Raw genomic sequence first — 25,108 nt, 5'->3', positions numbered from 1 at the left:
CCCCACGCAGTACATGTTTTGCAGGTCTCCTCACAGAATCACAAGTGAAATAATTAACTCCACCAGCGGACCTTATAAATTGTGTCTGTGAGTAATTAGTACACCTGTGCACCTGCTGGGTTACCAGCAAAACATGCATTGAGTGAGTGGGGTAATGAGGACCGAGTTCCCTGACCACTGGGTTAAGTGAACTCACTCAAATAGTGCTTTTGGTTTTCAGAGTTGTGTTTGTCTTCTGTCCTTCTGTTTCACTTCGGTAGAATGCCAGTATAACGCTGCAGTTATGTTTAAATGATGCCGCACTTTAGAAATGGCCCACAGCCTATGTAATCCTGCAGTCCTTGGCAATGTAGTAGTATTCAGCTGAATGCACAAACTAGGGGTTTGTTAAAGATGCATGTCAGTGCACATCGCTAGCGAGCTCTTCAGCATATACAATACACTTTAAGGGACCTTTTTGAGTCAATATCTTTAAAAAATAATAATTGTGTAGTGTTTTTGGGGTTTTAGGGGCAGATTTATTAAGCTTGGAGAAGAGATAAACTGGAGATAAAGAGGAGAAAAGGTAAAAGGAGATAAAGCACCAGCCAATCAACTCCCAACTGTCTTTTTCAAACACATCTGATTGGCTGGTGCTTTATCTCCTTTTATCTTTTCTCCGCTTTATCTCCAGTTTCTCTTCTCCAAGCTTAATAAATCTGCCCCTCAATGTTTTACAACTAAACCTAAAGCAAAATTCTGCCAGTACCAGGGGATGCCAACCTGTGGAACTACCTGCATGCCCTGACATATGGGGTTATTCAGACCTGATCACTGTTGTGCGAAGTTGCAATCCTTTCGAGCGTTGAATGGCCACACATGAATCGTAGCTCACATGAACAAGCAACAGACGTAGCTAACCTATTTCATCGCAATCCCCTAGATTGACTAGCTTATGGAATTGCAAGTGAATAGCGATCTATTCTTGATTCAATCGCACATTTATATCTGATCTGAATCAGGCCCATAGTTTTATTGGTAGGACATTCTAATACTGGGCCTGATTTTAGTCGGAGGTGGAAGCGGCAGCGTTGCACTAGTAAGACAAGCAGGAGGCGTGTGATACAAGTAGACACCACCTGCGATCACCACCAGTGATCTGTGCTGCATCCGAGGCCACCACACTGTCGGGCCCACGGGGTCACATAATCCTACTATCGCAATTGCCTACGGAGAGGCCAGGAAATTGGTTGCCTGCCCCTGTCCTGTTTGGTATTCCTACATACATAGCATTGGCTGTGGAGAGCTGCTGTCATGGCAGCCGAATGTTTCCAGCATTCTCACCCACTTGTCCAAAACATTTCATGTGCCTTTCCGAGCAGTCCTCGCACAGCATCCAGCTGGAATCAGGGGGCATGCCCTCGCTAAGTGCTCTGTTTGTACAGCTGTTCCTCCAGAGGAAGTTGCTGTACTGGCCTTTAGAAGTATATGGGCGAAGGGGGATGCCCTTAACAGTTGCAGCATCTATGTAACTCCAGCACATTCACCTATAACGATGCCAGGATGTCACCTTGCCGGTGATTAGTTGTCTCTGTAACGAAGTGTTCTAGCAGTCTCTGTACTAGTTAAATGGTAGACATGGCATCTGTGTGATAGTCCTGTGTCTGATGTTTTTAAAGGTAAACCGTCTCCCTGCAAGTAACTGTGATGCAGTGACGGATACCATCCCACCAACCGTGCTACCCAATAATTATATAGTTATTGGAAATCAATATACTTGGCCTTTTTAGCAACCTAAACTGTTGTTCAAACCTAAACATAACCTTATTTAACACGGCAGCGTTTTCTGATCCAACCAAAAAAAAAAAAACACAACTGGAAGAAAAAATAAGCCCACTTCCACATATGTGTAATTGGCAGCCCTGGAGAGAACCGATATGCCCTTAGTCTATATTGTGCTCTATTTGGAGGATTACTGATAACTAGGGTAGCCAATTCCCGCTCGCCACGCTTCGGGCACGTATTCCTCGTCCCCTCGCGGGGCTCGCTGCGCTCGCCACACTATATAAAATCAACTCCACGCCGCCGTGGGTAGTGGGGGTATGAAAAGGGCGGAGGATGCGTACCGCCGCGCTTCGGGTTGGCGTTGATGGTGGGGTGGCGTAAACAATTGGGGGGCATTTAACATTGACCCTAATGTGAAATCGGGTCTCGGGGGACCATTTAACATTGATTCCTATAGAAAAATCGCGTCCATCGCATGCGATTTGGTTGCATGCGATGCGATCGACGCGATTTTTTCGACCCGATGAAAAAAACGGGCGCCCACAAGTACCAAATAAATTACAGATTTACTCACATTAGCAGCTGAGACTTGACCATGCAGCGAGGACAGGAGCACGCGCAGGCTTATTTGTGGGATCGGTCATTCAAATCCCAGCAATTTTAGGGCCAAGGCCTGGCATCCCGCCAATCCTGGGATTGGCCAGCTCACTAGTAACTCGCATTGCATGTCTGCTGCATAGACCACATCGCTGTCCTCCGTTTGCCTACATTGGCTTCTGTCCAACGTTGGTGTAATGGCGATCTTATAACTAGTGGGCATATGTATGAAAGTGTGGCGAGCAATAAAGTCCCAACCAATCGGTTTCTAACGATCATGTTACAGGCTGTGTTTGAAACAAATGGCAGGAGCTGATTGGTACGTGATCTCCACTTTATCTCTCTTCAAACTTTGATAGATATGCCCCTAAGTTCCCTGTATTAGAGCTGGTTGTGCCATACCACACACCTACATGAAGGGTATAGGGTTATTGCCACTCTAAGCGCACATGTAGATGCTTAACCTAATTGTCTTATTTCTTTTATTATCGTTTCAGTCCAGTGAAATGCCCAAGCTGACGGAACAGTTGGCCGGACCTCTCCGGCAAATGCAGGTAATGTGACACAAATATGGATGGATGTTTGGAGATGTGTATATTTCACTGCATCCCGTGCAGGTGAATAAGTCTGACACATTGCCCTATCTAGAGGCTGCTACGTTACACTTGGTGTTACCAGGGAGTGATAAGCAGCCATGTTTTAGCTCCTATGCCTGACTGTTCTGTGGCGGGTGCTATGGAGACAGGAAATACCGGATCCTGTACTCTGGTAAATCTTTCCTGCTGCTTCCTGTCATATGACCATCTTCTGTTACATCCAGCGACTCCCAGCAACACGGAACCTGCCTCTGGCTGAGGACAAGAGGTTATTACTGGCAGTGTAGATCCCCTATTCAGTGCCCTACAGTGAATACTCCCCCCTTCCATCCTCTAGGGCAGGAGTATGCAACATGCATGGGACTACACGTCCCAGCATGCCCTGCCACAGCTTAAACATGCCCTAATAGCAAAAGTGTGGCAGGCCACACTATAGTCAGTGTAGTTTAGGAGCATATGTTGAATTGTAAGTATAGGGATGGCATGTCCAAACTATGTCCCTCCAGCTGTTTTAAATCTTTTAAGTCCCGTCATGCCTTGCCACGGTTTTGCTATTGGAGAATGCTATGGCACGCTGGGATGTGTAGTTTCACAACAGCTGGAGGGCCACCGTTTGGACATGCCTGATATAGAGGGTATAACAAGCCTGCAACATATTTGTGCTCTCCCAGAGTGTCCAAAGACTTGTGAATTCCATGGACTCTGGGGGAGTATTCTGTCCCACTGATCCAGGAATTGGAATTGCTGTGTGGGAAGGGTCACTTCCAATGAGAGTTGACAACTGATGGGATGGCATATTTAAAGCCTATGGGCACATGATGAGGAGTCATTATGCAGAGGTTTAGCTTGGGCAGTTCATGGTCATCCAGCACATCATGGTTTGCTGATACGCTCCACTTCCCCTGCATATGTGAGGTCACCTGATTCTCCATCACGTTGTCATAGATAGGAGTTACCTATAGGTGGGAGATTGAAGAACTCGCTGGATCTTTCCCTCCTGAGGCAGCACATGATAAATATCAGCCAGCATACCAGGCAGGCTGAACGCTGTGTATCAGCAGAGGAAATAGCTATCCTATGCCAGAACTCTGCTCCTGGCCATGCTGATGCACATAAGGAATGTGCTCCCCGCTGATAGCCTGGTGTAGTGCAGTGCCAATACTCTCCAGTCCCACATTCAGAGTCCGGTCTTCTGTGCAGTGCAGCGGTCAGATGGGTATATTAGGAGTGCGTATATTCTTCACGTTACTAGGGCAGCCCTGATGAAATGTGGTAGCTGAACCCCAGTCTGAGATGGAGTTCTGCTGATCTACGCAGCGCCTCGTGATCATTGATGGTGGATACTGGTGACTTGCTGCTCGGTGGTGTCTTGCATTAGGAGGAGGATGGAATTCCTGGTGGTGGCAATGAAGGCAGCATCTGTTCTAACCCCATTCTGGCCATAGAAGACCTCGAGGGACAGTTGAGGCCGGGAACGGTTTATATATACACACAACTAGAAATGCCATATTGGTAACTTGGTGGTTTCACAGAGGAGATGCTGCATGAATCGGTGGCTTTTTGAATATAGAGGTCAAATTGTGACCCTATAACAGCGTTCTAGCATAACCTGTGGCAGTTCTATCCAGGGTCACCCTGGAGGTTGGTATTTCCTGCTTGCTTCGTATTCTTTGTTGATTACATTCCAGTTACTCAGTTCAGCCTGACAGTCTGTGGTGTTACCTAGAGCTGACCTGGATGAGGATGTAACTACGGTGGAGCTGCTAGTCTCCCTCTGACCCCTGTGTCTTCTCCTTGTTCGTCTCAGTAGTCTGTAGATTTAGGACCCTTTAGCTGTGGAGGTATCCTTACTTAATTGTTCTAGTTCCTGGGGAATAATTATTCTGCTGCTCGCCAGTGGTGCTGAAAGCTCTGCGATTAGTCGCTAGTTCCCATCCTTCATACACTGTGATCCATTTAGGACTCTGCCTGTATATGGGGACTGATCTGTGGCAAGCTGTATTCCTATGTGTTGTACCCATGCAATATAGGACCACTGCCAGATCAGCATTAACCATGTAACCAAGTGGTGGAAATGTCCATCTACAGGAAATCCACAACTGTACCAAAGGTATATGGTCATTAGGTATACAAGCAGATGGTCGACGTGCCCTTTAGCGAATAACATAGTGTGCCAAACGCAGCGGTGCTACGTCTGTGTCCATGTCGACATTCGGGACAAAAAATGTGAAAAATCCCATGTCGACCTTTTGACGGTGGACCTATCCTATGTCGACCTACAGTCACGTCAACCTCGTCATGTCGACTATCATACTGTTGATCCAAACGAATACCAAATAATCCCTGCTCATTATTGCATAGGACGAAGCATTGCTTTTTACAGCAACAAATGACCTGTAATTACAGGAAGTGTCCTGAACGTTCGTTACCCAATTAGTAATCCTGTAACTGCTTCTATTACCTGGATAGGAAACAGCCCGGAGGATCGCGAAGGTTTCTGCAGAGGCCAAGCTAGAAGTAGACGAAGAGACGTATTTAAGTTCGTTCCGGCCCAACCTCATGGATGTCGTATACACCTGGGCCAACGGCTCAACATTTGCTCAAATTTGTAAAATGACAGATGTGTTTGAAGGTAAGCGGCGCTGTTCAGGCTCTGTACTCTATACCGGCTTTTATACATTGACGGCTTTTAATATTCTATATAGACGTGTGAAATCAGGGGGTCTGAATGGGGAAATGACAATGTGTGCACTAATTATTACCAGTGGTTCTAGATGAATTACATCAAGGTCTTATGGTTAGTAATGACAGCCGTAGAGTGCAGGTTGTATAATGAGCCTACAACATAAGGGGTATATATAAATGGGACCATACTGATGTGTATAACAAACAAGTGCTTGATTTACCAATATCCAGTGCTGTGTGGTAAATGAACATCAGCGCAGTGTGGTTGTGGAGCAAAAAAAGTCCCACTGCGTTTGACATTACATGGGCCTCTGCCTCAGGCCCCAATCAATTGTGTAAAATTAAACAGCACTGAACCTTCGACCGACCGAGTATGGACGGACATGACCGTTTATCGATCGTACAGAGGGAGTCGGGACAGCGTACACACCTATACAATTGAACGGCCGTCCGACCCAGAACGGAAGAACGGCCTGACTATTGTATATATGTGTACCCAGCTTTACTTCCATTATGCTGTGACACCGTGTAGAACCACAGTACGTTTTCCCACTCGTCTTGCTGAGAGCAGTTAATCCCAGTACTTATGTCACAGGGAGATAATCCATCTCCATAATGAATTTCTCCCAGCACATGGACGACTCCCACAGTCCTGCAGAGGTCATTGCACTTCTGGGGTCAGCAGTTATTGCTGACTTTATGCTGGAGGGAACCTATTCCTGGCTTTATGCCTTAAAATGCTTTTCCTTTAAATACATTTATAGTAAGCATTGGAACAGAACGGTGCAGCGTGGGGGACATAAGAGCTCACGTCTGAGCATGTAGAGACATGAGCACTTGTAATGTCCTGTACAGAGTTGTTGGTTTTTTTTTGTTTGTTTTTTCTCCACACTAGCAAAAGAAACCTTTGGTCAGGGCCGCGGAGACGTACCGCAGACTTTAGGGCTAATTCACACTCCGGTTTTGACCGGACAGCAAAAAGCCGGACAAACTTTGTTGACCGTTGTGCTTTTCACATGTATCTGCTCTGTGAGCCGGTGCTGTGTAAATTTGGGGGTGGAGATTAGCGTTGTGTGTAAAAGGCCCCCGTCTCCATCTGACACTGGCATGTTAGGACATGACAGCCCGGCAGCCATCTTTTCCAGTGGGTAGATCTGTCTGCTACGCAGCGGCCCAGACCATGACCGCCCTGTGTGAAAGGACACACAAGCTGTCCATTATTTATTTATTATTTATTTATTAACAGTTTCTTATATAGCGCAGCATATTCCGTTGCGCTTTACAATGGCAGACAGTGATACAACAAAACAGGGTATTTACAGACAGTCAAAATGTCCTTTTACATGTAGGGCACGGATTTTGGCCATTCAGCATTCTGCCGCCCCACTTGAGCCTAAGGGCTGTTTCACACACTCCGGCTCCTGGCGGACGGTGAAATCCCGCACGGCCAGGGAGCCATGCCGCACACATTAGTTGTGAATGGACACTATTGTTTCCATTCACACGGGACGGCCCGGCCGCACGGCTGTAGCCGGATCCCGCCACTGAAAGGGACGGCTGCCGGGCTGTGGCCATCCCCTCCGTGATAAACTACTGTGTGCGGCACGGCTTCCTGGCCGTACGGGATTTCACCGTCCGGCAGGAGCCGGAGTGTGTGAAACCAGCCTTAGGGCTGTTTCACACGCTCTGGCTGACACCGGGCGGCGAAACCCCGCACGGCCAAATGCCGCGCCATGCACAGTAACAGTAGGCAGGAGTGTGTCCATTCACACAGGAAGGCCATGGCCCGGTTGCAGCCGGCTGTCACCATTGGAAAGGGCGGCTGCCGGGCTGTGGCCATCCCAACCATTGTAAACTTCTGTGTGCGTGTGGGGCATGGCTTTTGGCCGAGAGCAGTTTCGCTGCCCCCCCGGCATCAGCCGGAGTGTATGAAACAGCCCTTAGGCTCCTTTCACTCGCTCCTTGCCCCACTGAGGGCAATGGACAGCAATCTGTCCTTTAATGCGAGGCTGTCCTGTCCTGACAGGTCAGTGTGTGCCGATAGCGATGGGGGGCTTTCACACACACACACACGCCGGTCGGTTGGTGTGCGGTTTTAGCTCTCCACCACCACCACCAAACTGACGTCCTTTTAGTTTCCACCCTCAAATATTGCACAGCACCGGCTCATGGTGCACTCTGTTGTGTGATGGGTGTTTCCCCTCAGCCATAACCCCCTTGCTACCCCTGCATTTGTTCATGAACCCTATCTGTGTCATTTAGTTTCCATAAAATGTTCTGTGTATTATTCCTGTTCAGGGAGTAATACATCTAATAATATATAGTAACTGATGTGAAATGACTACATATTCTCTATACAGCAGAGATAAACATGCAGGCAATCCTATATATAAACCAGAATAAATGGACATTTCTCTCTGTAGGAAGTATTATTCGTTGCATGAGACGTCTTGAAGAATTACTACGGCAAATGTGCCAAGCAGCCAAAGCCATTGGCAACACAGAACTGGAGAACAAGTTTGCAGAAGGTAAAAGGTGCTACGTATAACTATGGACATGCAAGCAGGAAGCTTTTTATAAAGGCACAGAATATATGGGTGCTGCTCAGTATATTTATATGTTGTAACATAATAGAGTGCGGTTAATAATACAATTTTGGAAATATAGGACAAAACTGTACGGTTCTATTGTCTACACCAGTGGTAGCCAAATCCCCTCCTGGAGAGCTACCAACAGTTCACATTTTACAGACAACCTAGCTGCACAGGTGCACTCATTACTCACAGACACATTGTAAAAGATTCACAGGTGGAGCTAATTACTTCACTTGTGATTCTGAGAGGAGATCTGGAAAACATTAACTGTTGGTAGCTCTCGAGGACTGGAGTTGGCTACCCCTGGTCTACACTCGCTACATTCGTAGAACAGTCTCTTCCATGCAAAGGCCTAGAACAGACCCAGCTTCCTGCCCACTTTGTCCCCCTTTCCACACCGATACAAAAGTGTTTTTATGGAAACAATGCCCCATTCACAATCGGTGGTCAGTTCTCATCGGGTTTATTTTTTCCAACAACGATTTGCATCACAATTGTGATTGCTTTGGTTGTTCCCTTTATATACATTTTCTGGATGCCTGTACCGGGCAGGCAAAAAGTTTTATTCTGATGTGATGCTCTGTAGAACGCATAACTTGTTTCCAATGTCCACACATGGCCCAGGAAGGATTCCCCATATCCCGGTCAGCCATTTATATTTCACCACCTTAATCCTACTGACCGTTGCATCTTAAAATGCACTTAGCACCTCTCTAGTTGGCTGTTGTGTAGCAATAATAGGGCTAGTAGGCAGTTAATTATTACATTATAGCAGTATCCGTGCTGTCCATGTGTTCAATAATTCAAAGGTAACCAGGTTTGTATGATATTACATTCCAAATATAGTCCCATTTACATCACTGGACTTAACTCCTCTTTAGCCAATTGCTGTCACTGCAACATTGCTGTGGTGATCACCATTTAAAGCTGTCAGGTAGTGGAGGAGATAATTGGGTAACGCACTGCGGTTTTGTACTGCCTGAACCCACTAATAGAGGGGTTAGTTAGAATTTGCTGATAAAGGGGTGAGACCCCATTCTCAATACACCCATCAAACATTTGGTTGTATTCAATGATTATTGCAAGCTGTGACAGCGAACAGTGCTGACTGCTCACTGTCACAGCTCGCAGGATCAGTATTCAACGGACCTCTGCAAAGACCTTGCCAGGGCATATGCAGCCAAGAAAACAGCGAGGCTCGCGGCTAAATTCAGCGGGCTCCCTATAATAACCGCGAGCCTCGCTGTTTGGGGGAATCCCCTGGAACGTAGAATAGGGTGAGCAGCCAGTGCGGGGATGTAACGGTGAGGATCGCCAGCCGCATTGAATACGGCCCACTGAGTCTTATGGGATTAGAATGACCTTATGTTAAGCCTGAGGAAGTGTAAAAATAAGGAAGTGAGTTAAACACCATATAATTGGGAGATTTCAACTCCTGTCTTAGAAATATTCTAAAAATGTTCAGTTGCGTATTTTTTTTTTTTTTATCAGAACTGTGCTCCAGGTAATTTTGAGTTCCTATGTATAGAAAGCCCTCATTTGGCGGCGTGTGTCCGCAGGTCCCACTTTGCTTTGATTTTCAGACCGGGACAGATGGCAGTTTTTACAGTTAAAAGCCTTTTAATTCGCACAATCCCACCTAAGTGGCCCTTTCCATTACAACACACACAAAGCCCACTGAAAGAATGCTCGAGATGTGAAGTCTACAGGCTACACCCAGCAATTATGTTTAATTTTTAAATAAAGTGTTATATCCAAAAGTATAATTACCGGCGTTCTCTCACAGCTCCACCTTGCTTCACGGGTGGCTGAAAGCCCTTTAACACCTTTTTTTAAGTTTGTTTTATTTTAAAGCTTTCCAGGTCAGAATTATAAGTTAAGCTCCCGTTCTGTTGTAAACTCCATGACGATAATATATATTTTGATCTATATAAACCTTTTGTTTCTTTCCCCCTCTCTTCTTGTAGGAATTACAAAAATCAAAAGGGACATTGTGTTTGCAGCCAGCCTGTATCTGTAGGTGGGGAAGTTACAAAATAGAATCCAACATGAAATCGCATACATAGAGTGCAAGCTCCTGGGACAACAGAGCCAACAGAGGACAGATGGTTGCTAGAAACTTTTTAATGTTTTGGTGTTATAAGTTTGCAGAACGAGCAAAGCAATATTACACAAGTGTTTGTACATACTGTTTACCACACTATTTTAATTAAAAAAAATTTACAATTTGAATAACATATCTCTTTTGTGTGTAGAGTTGACAAAGGCAAACAATTAAATTCATATACATAAAAGGTGTTCAATAGAACTATATACAAAGTGGGCATTTATCAGCAGCAGCTGGTCAAGGCACTTGCCTACACTGACATATTTCCATGGCCTGGCAAAATACATAGCATTGGGCTGGGGGGGGGGGGGGGGGGGGGGGGGCTGGACTATGAAAACCTTTATATTTAATTACCCCTTCATTCAATATTTGCCGTAATAACACTGAATTTAGCTCAACATATGACGAGACGCCGGTCCGAAAAAAAAAAAAAACCCTACGGCTGCTCCTGTTAAAACATCAACACAGAAAGCTTTTCATTCTCAATTTGGGATCTCATCCACTTCAGACGATCCTTCCCCCTAAATCATTATCCCCAATGGCCTCTGGAGGCTCTGACTGTTCTGATACCCTGGCAGCTCACTGCCAGGTCTCAAGTGGAGGAAACATCAGAGATATTCATTTAGGTTCTTTGCCCACTAGACCGGATCTGCAGCAAGACCTACAATCCGTAGAACAGAGGATACAAGATGCTGTCAAAATTAGTCTGGATTCTGTGTATCAGATTGATTTTAAAAGGAGTGAAATGCAAATCTTTCAACACCTTTCGTGACACAAGGAGACGTATGGTTTACCCCCCAAATTGACTTAGGCCAGGTACACACCAGAACGATCCTGATTGTTAGTAGATTGTTAGCAGATTGTGTGATGCTCGCACGATCTGTTGGAGCCACACAATCTGCTAACGATCTGCATCCAATCTGATCCCAATCCGATCTGAGTCTGTATCCAGTTGAATGGATCTTTTACAGATCCTCACTGCAGCAGGTAGGATCTGTAAAACGACCAAACGACAGCGGGGACGCGCATTGGATTGGAATCGGATCGGAATTGGACCTAAACATGCACAATCTACACACAATCTGCATCCAATCGGTTGGAATTGGATCCAGATTGATGGAATTGAGCCCTAATCGTTCTGGTGTGTACCCCCCCTAAGTCTGCTAGAAAGATTTAAAAGCCCGATGGGGTTTAGTATCCAAGTATTACATGACTGGACAACTTATTCAGTACAACAACCAGAAGATATCCAAAAAGACGTCTTTTTTTTGGTTTTGTTTTCCGATGCTTGTTGTAGCCCGCTTCAAATTTAATTTTAGGATACTTTTTTTTTCTTATGCAATAACACTTAGCATTGAACAGCCTATTGATTTTCTCATTCAATTATCTCAAATTTCAATGTATAGTGCTCCAGATTTTGTAACTGGTTATTGGGTTTAACAATTTCTTCAAAATGACAAAATAGTGACATCTTTGGAAGGCCCCCATACATTAGTCCAACTTGTCCTAAGGACACGTCGGACCTGATCGTCCCGACAGTTCCCCGGGAGGGTTCACACGTAATTAGGCACTTCATGTGCCAAGTTTTGCATGTGATAAATTGCATGCAACTACCGGGGAGCTGCAGGGTGGGGCAGCAGCGGGCAGGAGATGCCAGCGAGTTGGGTGGAGGGAGCAGGGTGGGTGGTTAGAGCCAGCGAGGGGACCCGGGCAGGGGAATCTAGGCAGCGGGCGCACTTAGCCAAAACAGTGGCTGCCCATTCATTTGTATGGGCATTTTATTTTTGAGACCTCTCTTGGCCAATCATTGATTGATTTGGCTGAGACCTCTCAGCCAATCAGTGGCTGCCCATTCATTTGTATTTTTTTTTTTTTTTTTTTTTTTTGTGTGCCTACCGCCGCTCCCTCCGCCCGGCTCTCTGGTCAACGCCGTCATTCACCTGGCTACACATAATATTTTGTAAATCTTATGTGCAGCCCATCCACCCTCCCAACTCCGATCCGATGTGCACAGGACCACGCATCGGGTCGGACGGGATGTCTATACGTGCGTATATTATTCATGTTGAGATTTGTTGTTAATAGGCCAGATCACAGGCTCAAATCATGCTCCAATTACCTTAATTGTCTGGGAATGACCCCAAACCTCGACACTGGCAGTGGAGACTAATACTACTTTTATATCAGCAAGCCAGATCACATCCAGGATTTTAGACACTGCACCAAGCCGGGTGCAACCTTGCTTGTGACCCCTTTAAGACAGGCTTCCCGATGCTGGGCGGGTGACATCACCAGAGGCGGGGCCTGAGCCGCCGCTGGTTGATAACAGCATCTCCTGGTGCTGGCTTTTCCATTGCAGGGAACAGGTCCTGTATACACTGCACAGCGATACGGGTTGAATGTGCGTTCAACCCTGAGCACTTGCCATTTACACCACCTGCAAACCCAGGATTTTGCACAGGGCTTGTGTAAAAGGGGGGTATACTTACAGACTCCTATTGTAAGATTAAACTTCTTGGTTATCTAGATGAATACATTGCTTCCAAGGTCACTTTGAGGTTTCCCCAGTAAAGATTTGAGAGGCCCATTAATGTTTTATTAGGGGTGCATTTTATTTAGCTGGGATATTTTCTTTAAAACATTTATCTTGAAAAGTAGGGCATCCCTGCATCCCCCCCCCCCTTTTTTTTAAAGTTGGATTATAGATACTTTTCTACAACTCCAAGCTGCTAGAACCTCTTAACAAAAATGTTAATCGCTTTTAGATGCTTCCAATACTTATTACTTAGGGGGTAATAATCCTGGTAGGATGTTAGTAAGAGCTCTTTGGACACAAATCTGAAAAAATGATGGGTACTTCTGGTACCCTTCACGCTACCAATGAGGCTATTGTTGACACTCTCCATAATTACTATTATGGCCTGTACAACCTTCCCCGATCGCAAAGGATCAAACTTAAATAAGCAATAGACATTTTTAGATGATCTCTCATTCCCTACCCACAATACCAGCGAAGGCCCTCGACTTTCCATTTATGGAGGCAGCGTTGCAGGATGCTATTCAATATTCCACCAAGGAAAACATCCAGGACGATGACGGCGTCTCTATTGCATATTAGATCTTCAAGGATCGTTGGTCATGAATGCATTAGGCTGGTAACTGTTTTCAGATCCATTCCTTATGGCTCACATCAGTTATCCCCAAGGAAGAGACAGATCCCTGTCTGCCAGCTAGTTATGCCCCTATCTCTCCTCTTCATGTGGATCTTAAGATTTACGCTAAACTTGTTTCCAATTGTGTTATTACTCCCAGATCTCTTCATTCTGACCAGGTAGGTTCAGGAGGCTACACATTACTCAATCGCTGACCTTTTGTTGTGTTATCGGCTGTCCCATAACACCCCCATGATCCTCCTATCGACTGACACAGAAAAAGCTTTAAATAGAATAGTTTAGGACTTATAGAAGGGGTGAGGAGAGACACCAGGGATCGCTAATACATATATATGCTGGGTTTGTCCTCTGATATTATCCCAATAGTGGTTCAACAGACAGTTATCGGCAGAGATATTGGGCTCCCTTGTACCTATGGGTCCTGACTTATTTATTATCCCACTCTGATATCCCCATTTCTAAATATAAAAAATAAAAATCAGGGCAGTGCAATCCTTCCAATGCATTGACATTCATCTCGCCTGCCGACTGTGATTTGTGCCAATGTATGGACTTTCACTTGGGTGTGGATGAGACTTACTATTCGACCCTGGAGCAGCGTAGGCTTTTTCAGACCATGTGGATCAGTTGGGTAGAATTTAAATGGTCACCTACATATAGAACCCTAGTGTCCCCATGCTTCATTGGTACTGCTTACATTTTGGGTAGTTCCTACTCTCGAGAGTACATTGTATTCAATTTTCCTTGTACTATAATTCCCCTTCCTTCTCTCCTCCACTTTACTCTCTTCTCTCACTGCTGCTCTTTGTTTATTATAATCGAGTGGTATTACATTTTTGGTCGTCTCACACTATTACGTACCACCATCTCAGACGTTGTTATATACATGTACAATTTATTCAATTCTGGTACTTGAAAATAAAGAATTTATAAAAAAAAAAAAAAAAAGGTGCCATGCGGGGTCAGCTTATCCAGCACTGAGGGGGTGAAGGCTAATTAAGAGCTCAAACTCTTAATACTGTGTATAAAAGCAGGATATGTATTCTTAGATCAGTTACGGTGGCGTTCACGGTTGGAGAGTGTTGCCATAGTGGTTCCCATTTGTTGATGTCTCGTGCAGGGTCGTGTGCGAATCCTCCTCTTTCTGATTAAAACAACTTCTTTTGTTCTTGAAGAAATCTGAGACGTACAAGACCTGGGAGAGGGGAGACAGTGGTGTTTGAGTTATAATTGCAAAGTCCTGTCCCCTGCAATGAACAGTCATAACCAGAACTATAGATAGAGGCGAGTAGGTAAATTGGTAATGCATTTAAGCTATGCTTCAAAGACTACTGAAGCCAGCATTCAGGTCGGCTTATATCAAAGATGAACTGAAACCGTTGCAAACAGGTCTGTGGTTACAGCCGTGGACAAGTTGCCTATATCATTTTTTAGAATGTACTACCTTGAAACTAATGTCTTAACAAGAGATGTGCAGATCTGGATTTACCTGGATCTCAAAACAGGATCTTATTGGCTTGGCTTATTGGAGCCAATGCATGTGACAGCGGACAGCCAATAAGATGCCATTTTTGAGGTCCGGATCTGCACATCTCTACTTTTAGCAGTCCAGGATATACATTATTATTTGAGCACAGGTAAGCAGGTTGTTTTAACCATCTGTGCTCACCTATGGATATCATTTCAACATGGACTATTATAGTTCCCAAACTCTGACCTCAAGGCTCCCGAGTAGGTGCAGGTCCATCAAGAACTGCAGTATTAATTAGTTTTTGGATTTGCATCGTGGTCAAATTAAACCAGTAGCACCAGAATGTATATATGTGAACAAAACAAAGGCCAGGATACTATGCTCGTCTATGTTGAAAGTTGGCATTATTACTATCAATGGGAGGCCCTGTGCTGCATTTGCTGAGATTAGGGCACAGGTTCTTAAAGTCGGTCCTCAGGACCAACACAGCGCAGTTCTCATTTGAAAGTGGTATTTTACATGACTGATTCCATTGGAATGGATGGAATAGGGTACTTTACTATAGATCTCTCTAGATTTTAGTTTTATTAATAAAGGAACTATGGATGGAATTATCAGGACCTCTTGAAACCGTGATATTTTATAGCAACATGTTAACATGATATTGCTGATTTTATATTCAATTTTACAATAATTACGATAGCAATTGCAATGGGATTGATATACTTCACAATTGTATTTAGTTTGGTTCTATAATGACTGCAACAAGATCGTGCGCTCGGTTAATAATATTCTATATTAGGAGACAGTGATATTTATTGCTGGGGTGAGAATATGACTGGTATTGGGGCGATCACTAGGTAGTCGGATTATGGGAGATATTTGGCCAATTCATTATCCACATTTGGCCTGGATCCCTCTTTTCTGGAACAGGTGATATCTCTAGCTGTTATTACAGGGCATTATCAGGGTAGATCATCCAGGGAATGTATACGCTTCTCTGCTCCAAGATATTTAGGGAGGACAGACAAATTACTGGGCGTAATGTTACACAATGATAACAAATGTGTGAGATGTTATTGCGGCATTACACGGGAGTTATCGGAGCCAGAGTTATACTTAATAGAAGACCATACTTACTATAAGACAAGCGACGATTGCTCCCTGGAGGAGTCCGATCAGAACATCGCTCCAGTGGTGCTTATAGTCCGATACTCTGGAAAGCCCGACATAGATTGACAATGCAACAAAGGCAAACTGGAAGGTGGGACGCAGGAGTCTGGCCCAATCTCCTCTCATCCTGGACTGAAGATAGAGCTAGGAGAAGACAAACAGGAAACCTTCAGTAAGCGGACATACTGTATGGTCAGAACCATGGCTGCTCATAACCCTAACACTGAGCGGTGTAATACATTAAGCTTCCAGGGTGACCTGGGTGCCCCTTGTAACAAGTGTAAAGTGTATGTACTAGCATCAGGTTAATGGCAAGTTACTCTGGGTTAAAGAGTACTACATGAAACTTGCAGTTACTACATGTATATTCTATACAGCATGGTATATCCATATTACTACATGTACATTCTATACAGCATGGTATATCCATATTACTACATGTACATTCTATACAGCATGGTATATCCATATTACTACATGTATATTCTATACAGCCTGGTATATCCATATTACTACATGTACATTCTATACAGCATGGTACATCCACATTACTACATGTACATTCTATACAGCATGGTACATCCACATTACTACATGTACATTCTATACAGCATGGTATATCCATATTACTACATGTATATTCTATACAGCATGGTATATCCATATTACTACATGTACATTCTATACAGCATGGTATATCCATATTAAAGTATAGAATTCTCCTGCAGCAGATTTCCATGTTATCAGAGCAGGCAGAGTCTGACTTACTGTGTGCCAAAATCACATCATTACTGGGTGATTCATACACAGCAGAAGCCAGAAATACACATGGGGAGATTTTGCAGAGCCTTCTGAGCGATGTGCTGCACAGCGATATGAGCGATGCTCCGCACACAGCGCTGCACAGCGATCTGTCAGTGCCAGTGTTCTCCAGTGACTGGCGATTAACTAGCTTCATATCCACCATGCTGGATATTAATCACTAGGCAATAATCGCTGCACATCATTGTCACTACGACCCCTACACGCGGAACAATGTAGTGAGATCTAAGGTGATCGCTTAGGGGCCATAGTGATAGCAATGCGCCGCGTGTCGCTATCGGCCGGCGATTAATATCCAGCATGCTGGATATCAATCTAATCGCCGGTCAGGGCCAGTGTTCTCTCCGGAGAAGACTGGCCCTGACTAATCACGCAGCACACATCGCTGACACATTGCTGTGCAGCGTGGTGTGCTGAGCAATCTACATTGCTGAAATCGCTCACCTGTGTGGCCCCATGTATGGCCACTTTAGATGCATGCAGACTGGCCCATAACACAATGGTGGGTAACCTGGTGGGAAGTATCTGGCAGTTCCAAATATTTTATTCTGCATGGAGAGCTGCCCCTGTACTACAGACCTGACACACAGCACAGATACTGCATAGAGACGTCTCTTCAAGTGACCGAGAAACCAGATCCTTGTAATATGTCCTGTAATCCCCGTGTCTATGTGGTGAGGAACAAAGTCAGCGCTGCAGTCTATAATCTGTGACAAATCCCCACTGCGAGCACTGCAGGCTGCTCTACACTACTCTATGGGTGTGGTACAGGGGTCCGACACTCGGGATCCCTACAACATGGTGAGCGCAACTAAGCCCCTTGCGGGCACGGTGGCGAGCTACACGAGCCACCTAATCTATTCTCCCTCTATGGGGATCGTGGACCCCCACCAGGGAAAATAGCCGACGGCCGGCGGGAACCCAGCTGTCAGGCATTTACCCGACGTCGGGATCCCGACTGTCAAAACACTGTCGGGATCCCGTCCGGCTCCCCTGTCTATAATCTGTGACTATCGTCACTGCGAGCGCTGCAGGCTGCTCTACACTCCTCACTGTCTATAATCTGTGACTATCCCCACTGCGAGCACTGCAGGCTGCTCTACACTCCTCACTGTCTATAATCTGTGACTATCCCCACTGCGAGCGCTGCAGGCTGCTCTACACTCCTCACTGTCTATAATCTGTGACTATCCCCACTGCGAGCGCTGCAGGCTGCTCTACACTCCTCACTGTCTCTGATCTGTGACTATCCCCACTGCGAGCGCTGCAGGCTGCTCTACACTCCTCACTGTCTCTAATCTGTGACTATCCCCACTGCAAGCACTGCAGGCTGCTCTACACTCCTCACTGTCTATAATCTGTGATTACCCCCACTGCGAGCGCTGCAGGCTGCTCTACACTCCTCACTGTCTATAATCTGTGACTATCCCCACTGAGAGCGCTGCAGGCTGCTCTACACTCCTCACTGTCTCTAATCTGTGACTATCCCCACTGCGAGCGCTGCAGGCTGCTCTACACTCCTCACTGTCTATAATCTGTGACTATCCCCACTGCGAGCGCTGCAGGCTGCTCTACACTCCTCACTGTCTCTAATCTGTGACTATCCCCACTGCGAGCACTGCAGGCTGCTCTACACTCCTCACTGTCTATAATCTGTGACTATCCCCACTGCGAGCACTGCAGGCTGCTCTACACTCCTCACTGTCTATAATCTGTGACTATCCCCACTGCGAGCACTGCATGCTGCTCTACACTCCTCACTGTGTATAATCTGTGACTATCCCCACTGCGAGCGCTGCAGGCTGCTCTACACTCCTCACTGTCTATAATCTGTGACTATCCCCACTGCGAGCGCTGCAGGCTGCTCTACACTCCTCACTGTCTCTGATCTGTGACTATCCCCACTGCGAGCGCTGCAGGCTGCTCTACACTCCTCACTGTCTATAATCTGTGACTATCCCCACTGCGAGCGCTGCAGGCTGCTCTACACTCCTCACTGTCTATAATCTGTGACTATCCCCACTGCAAGCGCTGCAGGCTGCTCTACACTCCTCACTGTCTAATCTGTGACTATCCCCACTGCAAGCACTGCAGGCTGCTCTACACTCCTCACTGTCTATAATCTGTGACTATCCCCACTGCGAGCGCTGCAGGCTGCTCTACACTCCTCACTGTCTCTAATCTGTGACTATCCCCACTGCGAGCGCTGCAGGCTGCTCTACACTCCTCACTGTGTATAATCTGTGATTACCCCCACTGCGAGCACTGCAGGAGGCCATAGCGGTCATCTGATGAGACAGGGACCGGAGCCAGGCTCCTGTACACACAAAAAGGTCCAAGAGTGGATAAACCAAAATATCTTTTAATGCCTCCTTTAAATATTTTCTCAGGTTTTAGACCTAGTTTTTACTGGCACTACATAATAAAACATTCTGTATAATACCACACAATTATCTTGGTATTTGTTCAAAATCTTAAGTTTCAGTTCAATGATTTCTGCCAACAAATAAATCAATAGAGAAATGTGGGGAATGTTCTTACATTACAGCCCCACCAGCAAGCCTATCTGTACTTACACGGCACCGAGAAACACTGGTGTATGTGTGTGGTCACACCAGGCAGATGCTGGTGGAGGCAGCATCTTCCCTGGAGCACGGATTTTCCACTTCTAGATCAATAGCAGAGCAAACCTATGTTTGAACAGCTATATAAATTTATTTTAAAAAGAATCAATCAGTGGAATCTTCTGATCCCCATTTTAAGACCTAATTTACATATTAGGATTAAGTAGGAGAGTGTCTAAATGAGAACACTGTATCTTTACTGTTTGGGCAGAGAATTAACTCACTCCGCTATAATTCAGAGGGGTGTGTGTGTATACATTGCTAAACCTAGAGAGAAGTGCATCTAAACATTGCATCTAATCATTTCTGGGAACTCAATATGGGTCACTATTCACTGCAATGGGTCATTCACAGCACATTGTGGCCATCAGTATACTTGTACCCCATAGAGGTACGCAGGTAAACTTGTAATGTACAGCCTACTGCACTGGTTCTCAAATACAGAACTCAGGACCCCCAACCTGCTCCCTTTTACCAAGTCACCTTGCGGGTGCACAGATGCTGTCATTACTCACTGGCACATTGTAATAATTAGTTCCACCTGTAAACTTATGAAAGTGTGAAGAGACCTGGAAAACATGAACGGTTTGGGTCCTAAGGTTCTAGTTTGACCCCTTTCAGGTATGCAAGATGGAAATTTGCCAGGTCTAAAAACAGGTGAATAGTAGTGGATTTGTAGGTAGTGTGAGAGGGTTATTGGTGTACGTCATAGGCTCTCAGTGTCTGGCTTTTCAGGAACCAGAACTGAATCCAGCAGCATTACTTCCACCCCAGCCAGCAAGACAGAGGAAGTACCCTGATAACCGCATAGCTACACCATTACACCGCAGCAATAAGGAAGCAAGAAACCGTCAGGAGCAAACACAAGTAACCAAGTAACCTTAACTAGCACATTGCCTAGAAGAGTATTAAGCCAATATCACGGAACACTACAAACCATTATTTTTAAAATGAAATGTAGAAGTATCCCAGGTGTGGCACCATTACATATTAGTAATAAGGAAGAGGTGGCAGCAGACGAGAAGGTTAATATGCAGAACATGGAAAAGCTGTCAGTCAGCAAGTCACAGAGGAGACTGCGGCCAGGATTTACGGCGGCGCCTCCTCCATATATATTTCAGTAGGTTTGCCTTTACCGTAAACATTCTACATTCGTGGCGATTGTCAGGCCGGGAACACTGAAATCGTGGACTTGGTGTAAATGGGCCGGTGTGACTTGTCATATATTACTGCTGAACACTAATCCACTTATCGGGAGTGCATCATACGCAGACAAGCGTAGCATCATCACGGCTTGGTGTAAGTTACTATTTAATGCAACGGGGATGGATCATTGGATATACACCACTAGGTCGACATGCATTAAGGTCGACAAAAGCATTAGGTTGACATGGGGAAGGTCCACATTCAAATGGTCGACATATGGATTTTTTGGACACTGAAACTAAACACCAATGTGCTCGCCATGCTTTGGGCACGGTGCCTCGCTCTGCTCGGCACACTGTTTTATTCACTCACCATGCCCTAGTGGATGGTCGGGCATAAAAAATAATGCCTGTCGGCACATGTCTGCTCAAATAAGAGTGAAAAACATGTTGATTTTTTGACTGTCAACCTAATGCTTGTGTGAACCTAACGCCATGTCAACCTTGTGACCGTATCCCAATGCAACAGCCATTTACAAGGACCAGAATAAGCACCGGACATTAAAGGTCTCCATTGTATAGAGATTTGCTCTTTTCAGCAGTTAGTGCGCACTCCTGGGCTTACTGGCTGCGGCACATTCCCTGCCAACCACCTTGATAAACAGGTGAAGATCTACACCAGTGTTTTTCAACCAGTGTGCCGTGGCACACTAGTGTGCCTTGAGCTGTTCTCAAGTGTGCCCCCAGATCTAGAGATGCCCAAACCCATTTACAGCCACCACCAGTTCAACTGTTATGTACTGGTCTCTTGTTTTCATGTAAAGGGCCAATGTATTTTATTTTTGTTACCTGTGGGGACCAGTGTGATTGTTTTTAATGTGGGGGCCAATAGGTTTTTTTTTCCCTGTGGTGGCCAATGTGTTTTGCCCTGTGGGGATCTCATGGTGTGCCTTGGCAATTTTAAAGTCCTATTTAGTGTGCCGCAAGGTAAAAAGGTTGAAAATCACTGATCTACACTGTCTAGATCAGACAAACATTCGGGGTTGAGCTAATGACTGTGTATTTTTTACATGTAGACCTTTTGACCCTGTGTGTAAGGTCAACAGGGTCAGAAAGAGCGACACAAGTTTTTACTTTGTTTTAGATTTGTCATTTTGCAATCAGTGGAAACATGGAATGAGGCCATTTACCAGCATGAGAACCGATCTCAGTGATGGCAGCTGATTCAGCCCATTAGTCAGAAGCGGCGGCCGGTTGATATGAAATCAGTCTACCATCAGGCTTATTATAATGTGCCTGTGCTGCAACTTATACATATGTGTTTATGTGGGCACAGGTGTATACGACTCAGACAAAGCTGTGCTGGGGGTATATGTGTATTGCCCGGTTCCCTAGTATAGTTGCGATCTATAGAATATAAAATGTATCCACACATATACAACATGGTTAGCAGTTACACAAACAGAATCTATACAATTACATCAAGTCAGCTGACGGTGCCCATGGTCTAATGAACCTTACAAATGAGCCCAACATACTTACTGCGAGGAACAGCATGCAGTACATGGAGAAAGACGAGTGGCCGGAATAAAACGATAGCCTAAAAGAAAAAAAGATAAGTCGTTTTAATAAAATGTATTCATTATAGGTAAACAAAATGACAATAAATAAGTTGTTTTAGAACAAATGCACTTCTACAGTTGTACTGTATGGTTACTTTTATTCTGGTTTGTAACCAATAAGGTTTTACTTAAAGGGACACCATGGTCAACATCCTTTTAAACTCATTTGAACAAGAGTGTATGGAGGGGAGTTTTGTTCTCGGGTTGTGGCATTGAGCTCTCACGTCTATAGACTGAGCGACTTGTGGTATCGCAGTGGCCTTTCCCACGTTCTCTGACTGATCACATCACACTGATGTCATCTGGTCACTAGTTAGCCGACAGGTTATCTACACTAGAGGGGTCTAAAGCACACCCCATGGAGAATAGAGCAAGGTGAGGCTGGCTGATGTCGGCCACAATGGGCGGTATTAAATTGTTTTTCACCAACATTTCAGCTTGCTATTCCCGCAGCCGTGCTGGAAAGCACAGCTGCATTGCTAAACCGGACCATAAAGAGAACGATATGAACAAAAAAAAAAAATAGATCTAGAATCTCCCATCATTTTAGATGGGAGATCGGGCACAATATAACAATTGAATACCACCCAATGATCATGGATTCCTTTGGGATCTCCACTTCCAAAAAACATACTTGTAGGTTATACCCCTTTCAGACTGCAAATGCCGGTTCACACGTAGGATTTGGACAATGGTGACATCAGAAGGGGCAGGGCATCAGCGTTGGGGGAGGAGTCAGCGTTGGAGCCGACGCTGACTCCTTGCGCTACTTCCTCCTTAGAGCAGTATTCCATGCCCTGACGGCGAGTTATCAATGGCGAAAATGCCGATAACTCGCCATCAGTGTATTCAACTCACTCTGAGGCGAGGTGGAAACTGCGAGGCTGGCCACAGAATGCAATGGACTTGCTGCATTTGCGGTGAACCTTGCTGGCGAAGATTTTGCTCTTAAATTGAATACGGTGAGGGAGTTTGATGACCGAGGATGACTTTCTTTTGGTGAGGAAAAGCCCACTCGCTGGTGGCATTAAATACCTCTCACAGTGAGAACAGGACCCGGGTTTCTCGACCTGGGAGTTTTGACACAGCAGAAACCTGGGTCCCGAGGTGCGGTTTGAAAGGTATTAATTGGCTTGTAAAAAAATGTACCAGCTAGCTGTGCATTCCCGATGCTTGGCATACACACATACATCCTTGTATGTGGAAGAGTTTCACGTACATACAATGTGGCAAAAATATTACAGTCCAGACATAGGTCAATTTCAAGGAAAACCAGTCCACTTATAGCCTCTTGCACTATGTCACTCCATTACTGCCGGTGTCCGCAGCGACACCTTGAGATCTGAGACATTAACCCTTTGAATGCTAACATCTGTGAGCGATGTGCAAAATAGCCACTAAAAATGCAGCCGTCACTCACATTTGTTATATAAATTCAAATTGAAAATGGTCTGTAATAAAAAAAAAAAAAAAAGAGATTATATTTCCTATATAAAAAGGTAAAACATTACAGGTCATTATGAGGAATAAAAATGTTTGCTTGGTCATTTCCACACGAATTTTGATAGATTGGCACTAAGAGAATTAATATAACAGTATTGATATTTATAGGACAATAGTTCAGGCTAAATGGATATAAAGCTTCCAGCTCCTCATATCACCGGTTGCTTTCCTATTGTGCAAAGAATATATTAGTAAAGTGTATTGATCATCTTCTCCATACAAGGTAATTGCTGCTGCTGGGAATGTGATTCTCCCAGTGGACGCTCTTACAGCCAACAATGTATTTCATTATTTGCAATTCAGTCTTTGGCATCCTTTAGGCACTGAGCCTACCCCCCATAGGTTAGGATTCTCATAGTATAGTATGTTCAAAAAGCCTCCTGCTGCTTATAAGAAAAGCGACTTTCGGAAAATGGCTGCCCCCACACGAAAGACAGTTTTTTAAAATGGATTTTCCTATGGGGCAGACCGGCTGCACGGAGGGGAGGGGGGGGCTGAAGACTGCACTGGGAGATCGGGGGATGTTACCCCGGGAGATCGGGTAATGTTAATGCGCGCGGGAAGGGGGGGGGGGGGGGGTCGGCGGCGGGCGGCTCCAGTGCTATGAATATTTAAGGAGTGCTCATTAAATATTCACTGCGCTGAATTTAGGACCCAGCTAATTGGCTGGGTCCTAAATACCGTTTCAGACCAGATTTTGATCCCAAAATACCGGGTCTGAAACGGGTAGGACCCTGCATTTTAACCGGTTTGAAAAAACGGTATTTTCAAACCGGTTAATTGGATCTGCACCTTTCAGACCGCACAGATTATCGTTTTAAAACGGTAAAAAAGCGGCAATATACCGTTTCCAAAGTGCGGTCTGAAAGGGGCATAAGAGGGCCACAGAGCTCACAATCCATCCATAGCTCTCCCCAGCTGACAGGGAGCGCCGGCTGCTGTAGGTAAGCCGCACACAGGCCATGCACATGTTGTGTACTGTTCACTATGGTTTCATCTTACACAAATGTTGCCACCTGCTGCTGCTGCCATTGGTCTCTTTAATGTTCCGTGTTCCTGTATTCTCCAACTACGGACATAAATATAACAGTTCCTGGCAGCAGCTGGTGAGGCCAATATAGTACATACCAATTATATTAGTAACAGAGTCCTGGTACAGTCATAGCATTGATTGCCAAATAACTTTTCTTACTCCCTACTGTGCCCTCAGAGCCGGACAAGAATCCCAATTC

General features: G+C 45.2%; 2 protein-coding genes across 3 annotated transcripts in view; one reads left to right on the top strand and one right to left on the bottom strand.

Moving 5' to 3' along the window:
* Window positions 1-10,471, top strand: part of MTREX (Mtr4 exosome RNA helicase) — a 63,351-nt gene extending 52,880 nt beyond the window's left edge. The window contains 4 exon segments of the mRNA XM_083153661.1: window positions 2,859-2,915; window positions 5,427-5,589; window positions 8,066-8,170; window positions 10,204-10,471. Coding sequence (XP_083009787.1) covers window positions 2,859-2,915; window positions 5,427-5,589; window positions 8,066-8,170; window positions 10,204-10,256 — 378 coding nt within the window. The 3' untranslated portion in view covers window positions 10,257-10,471.
* PLPP1 (phospholipid phosphatase 1) overlaps window positions 10,334-25,108 on the bottom strand; it is a 92,028-nt gene continuing 77,253 nt past the window's right edge. For both annotated transcript variants that reach the window (XM_083153640.1, XM_083153649.1), the window contains exons 4-6: window positions 22,294-22,351; window positions 16,128-16,304; window positions 10,334-14,711 (exon numbers count right to left, since the gene is read on the bottom strand). In XM_083153640.1, the coding sequence (XP_083009766.1) occupies window positions 14,583-14,711; window positions 16,128-16,304; window positions 22,294-22,351 (364 nt within the window). In that variant the 3' untranslated portion in view covers window positions 10,334-14,582. The remainder of the gene's footprint in view (window positions 14,712-16,127; window positions 16,305-22,293; window positions 22,352-25,108) is intronic.

The sequence above is a fragment of the Crinia signifera genome, chromosome 1 (assembly GCF_055691185.1).
Source record: "Crinia signifera chromosome 1, ASM5569118v1, whole genome shotgun sequence".
Lineage (NCBI taxonomy): Eukaryota > Metazoa > Chordata > Amphibia > Anura > Myobatrachidae > Crinia > Crinia signifera.
This window is presented reverse-complemented; position numbering and strand designations above follow the sequence as displayed.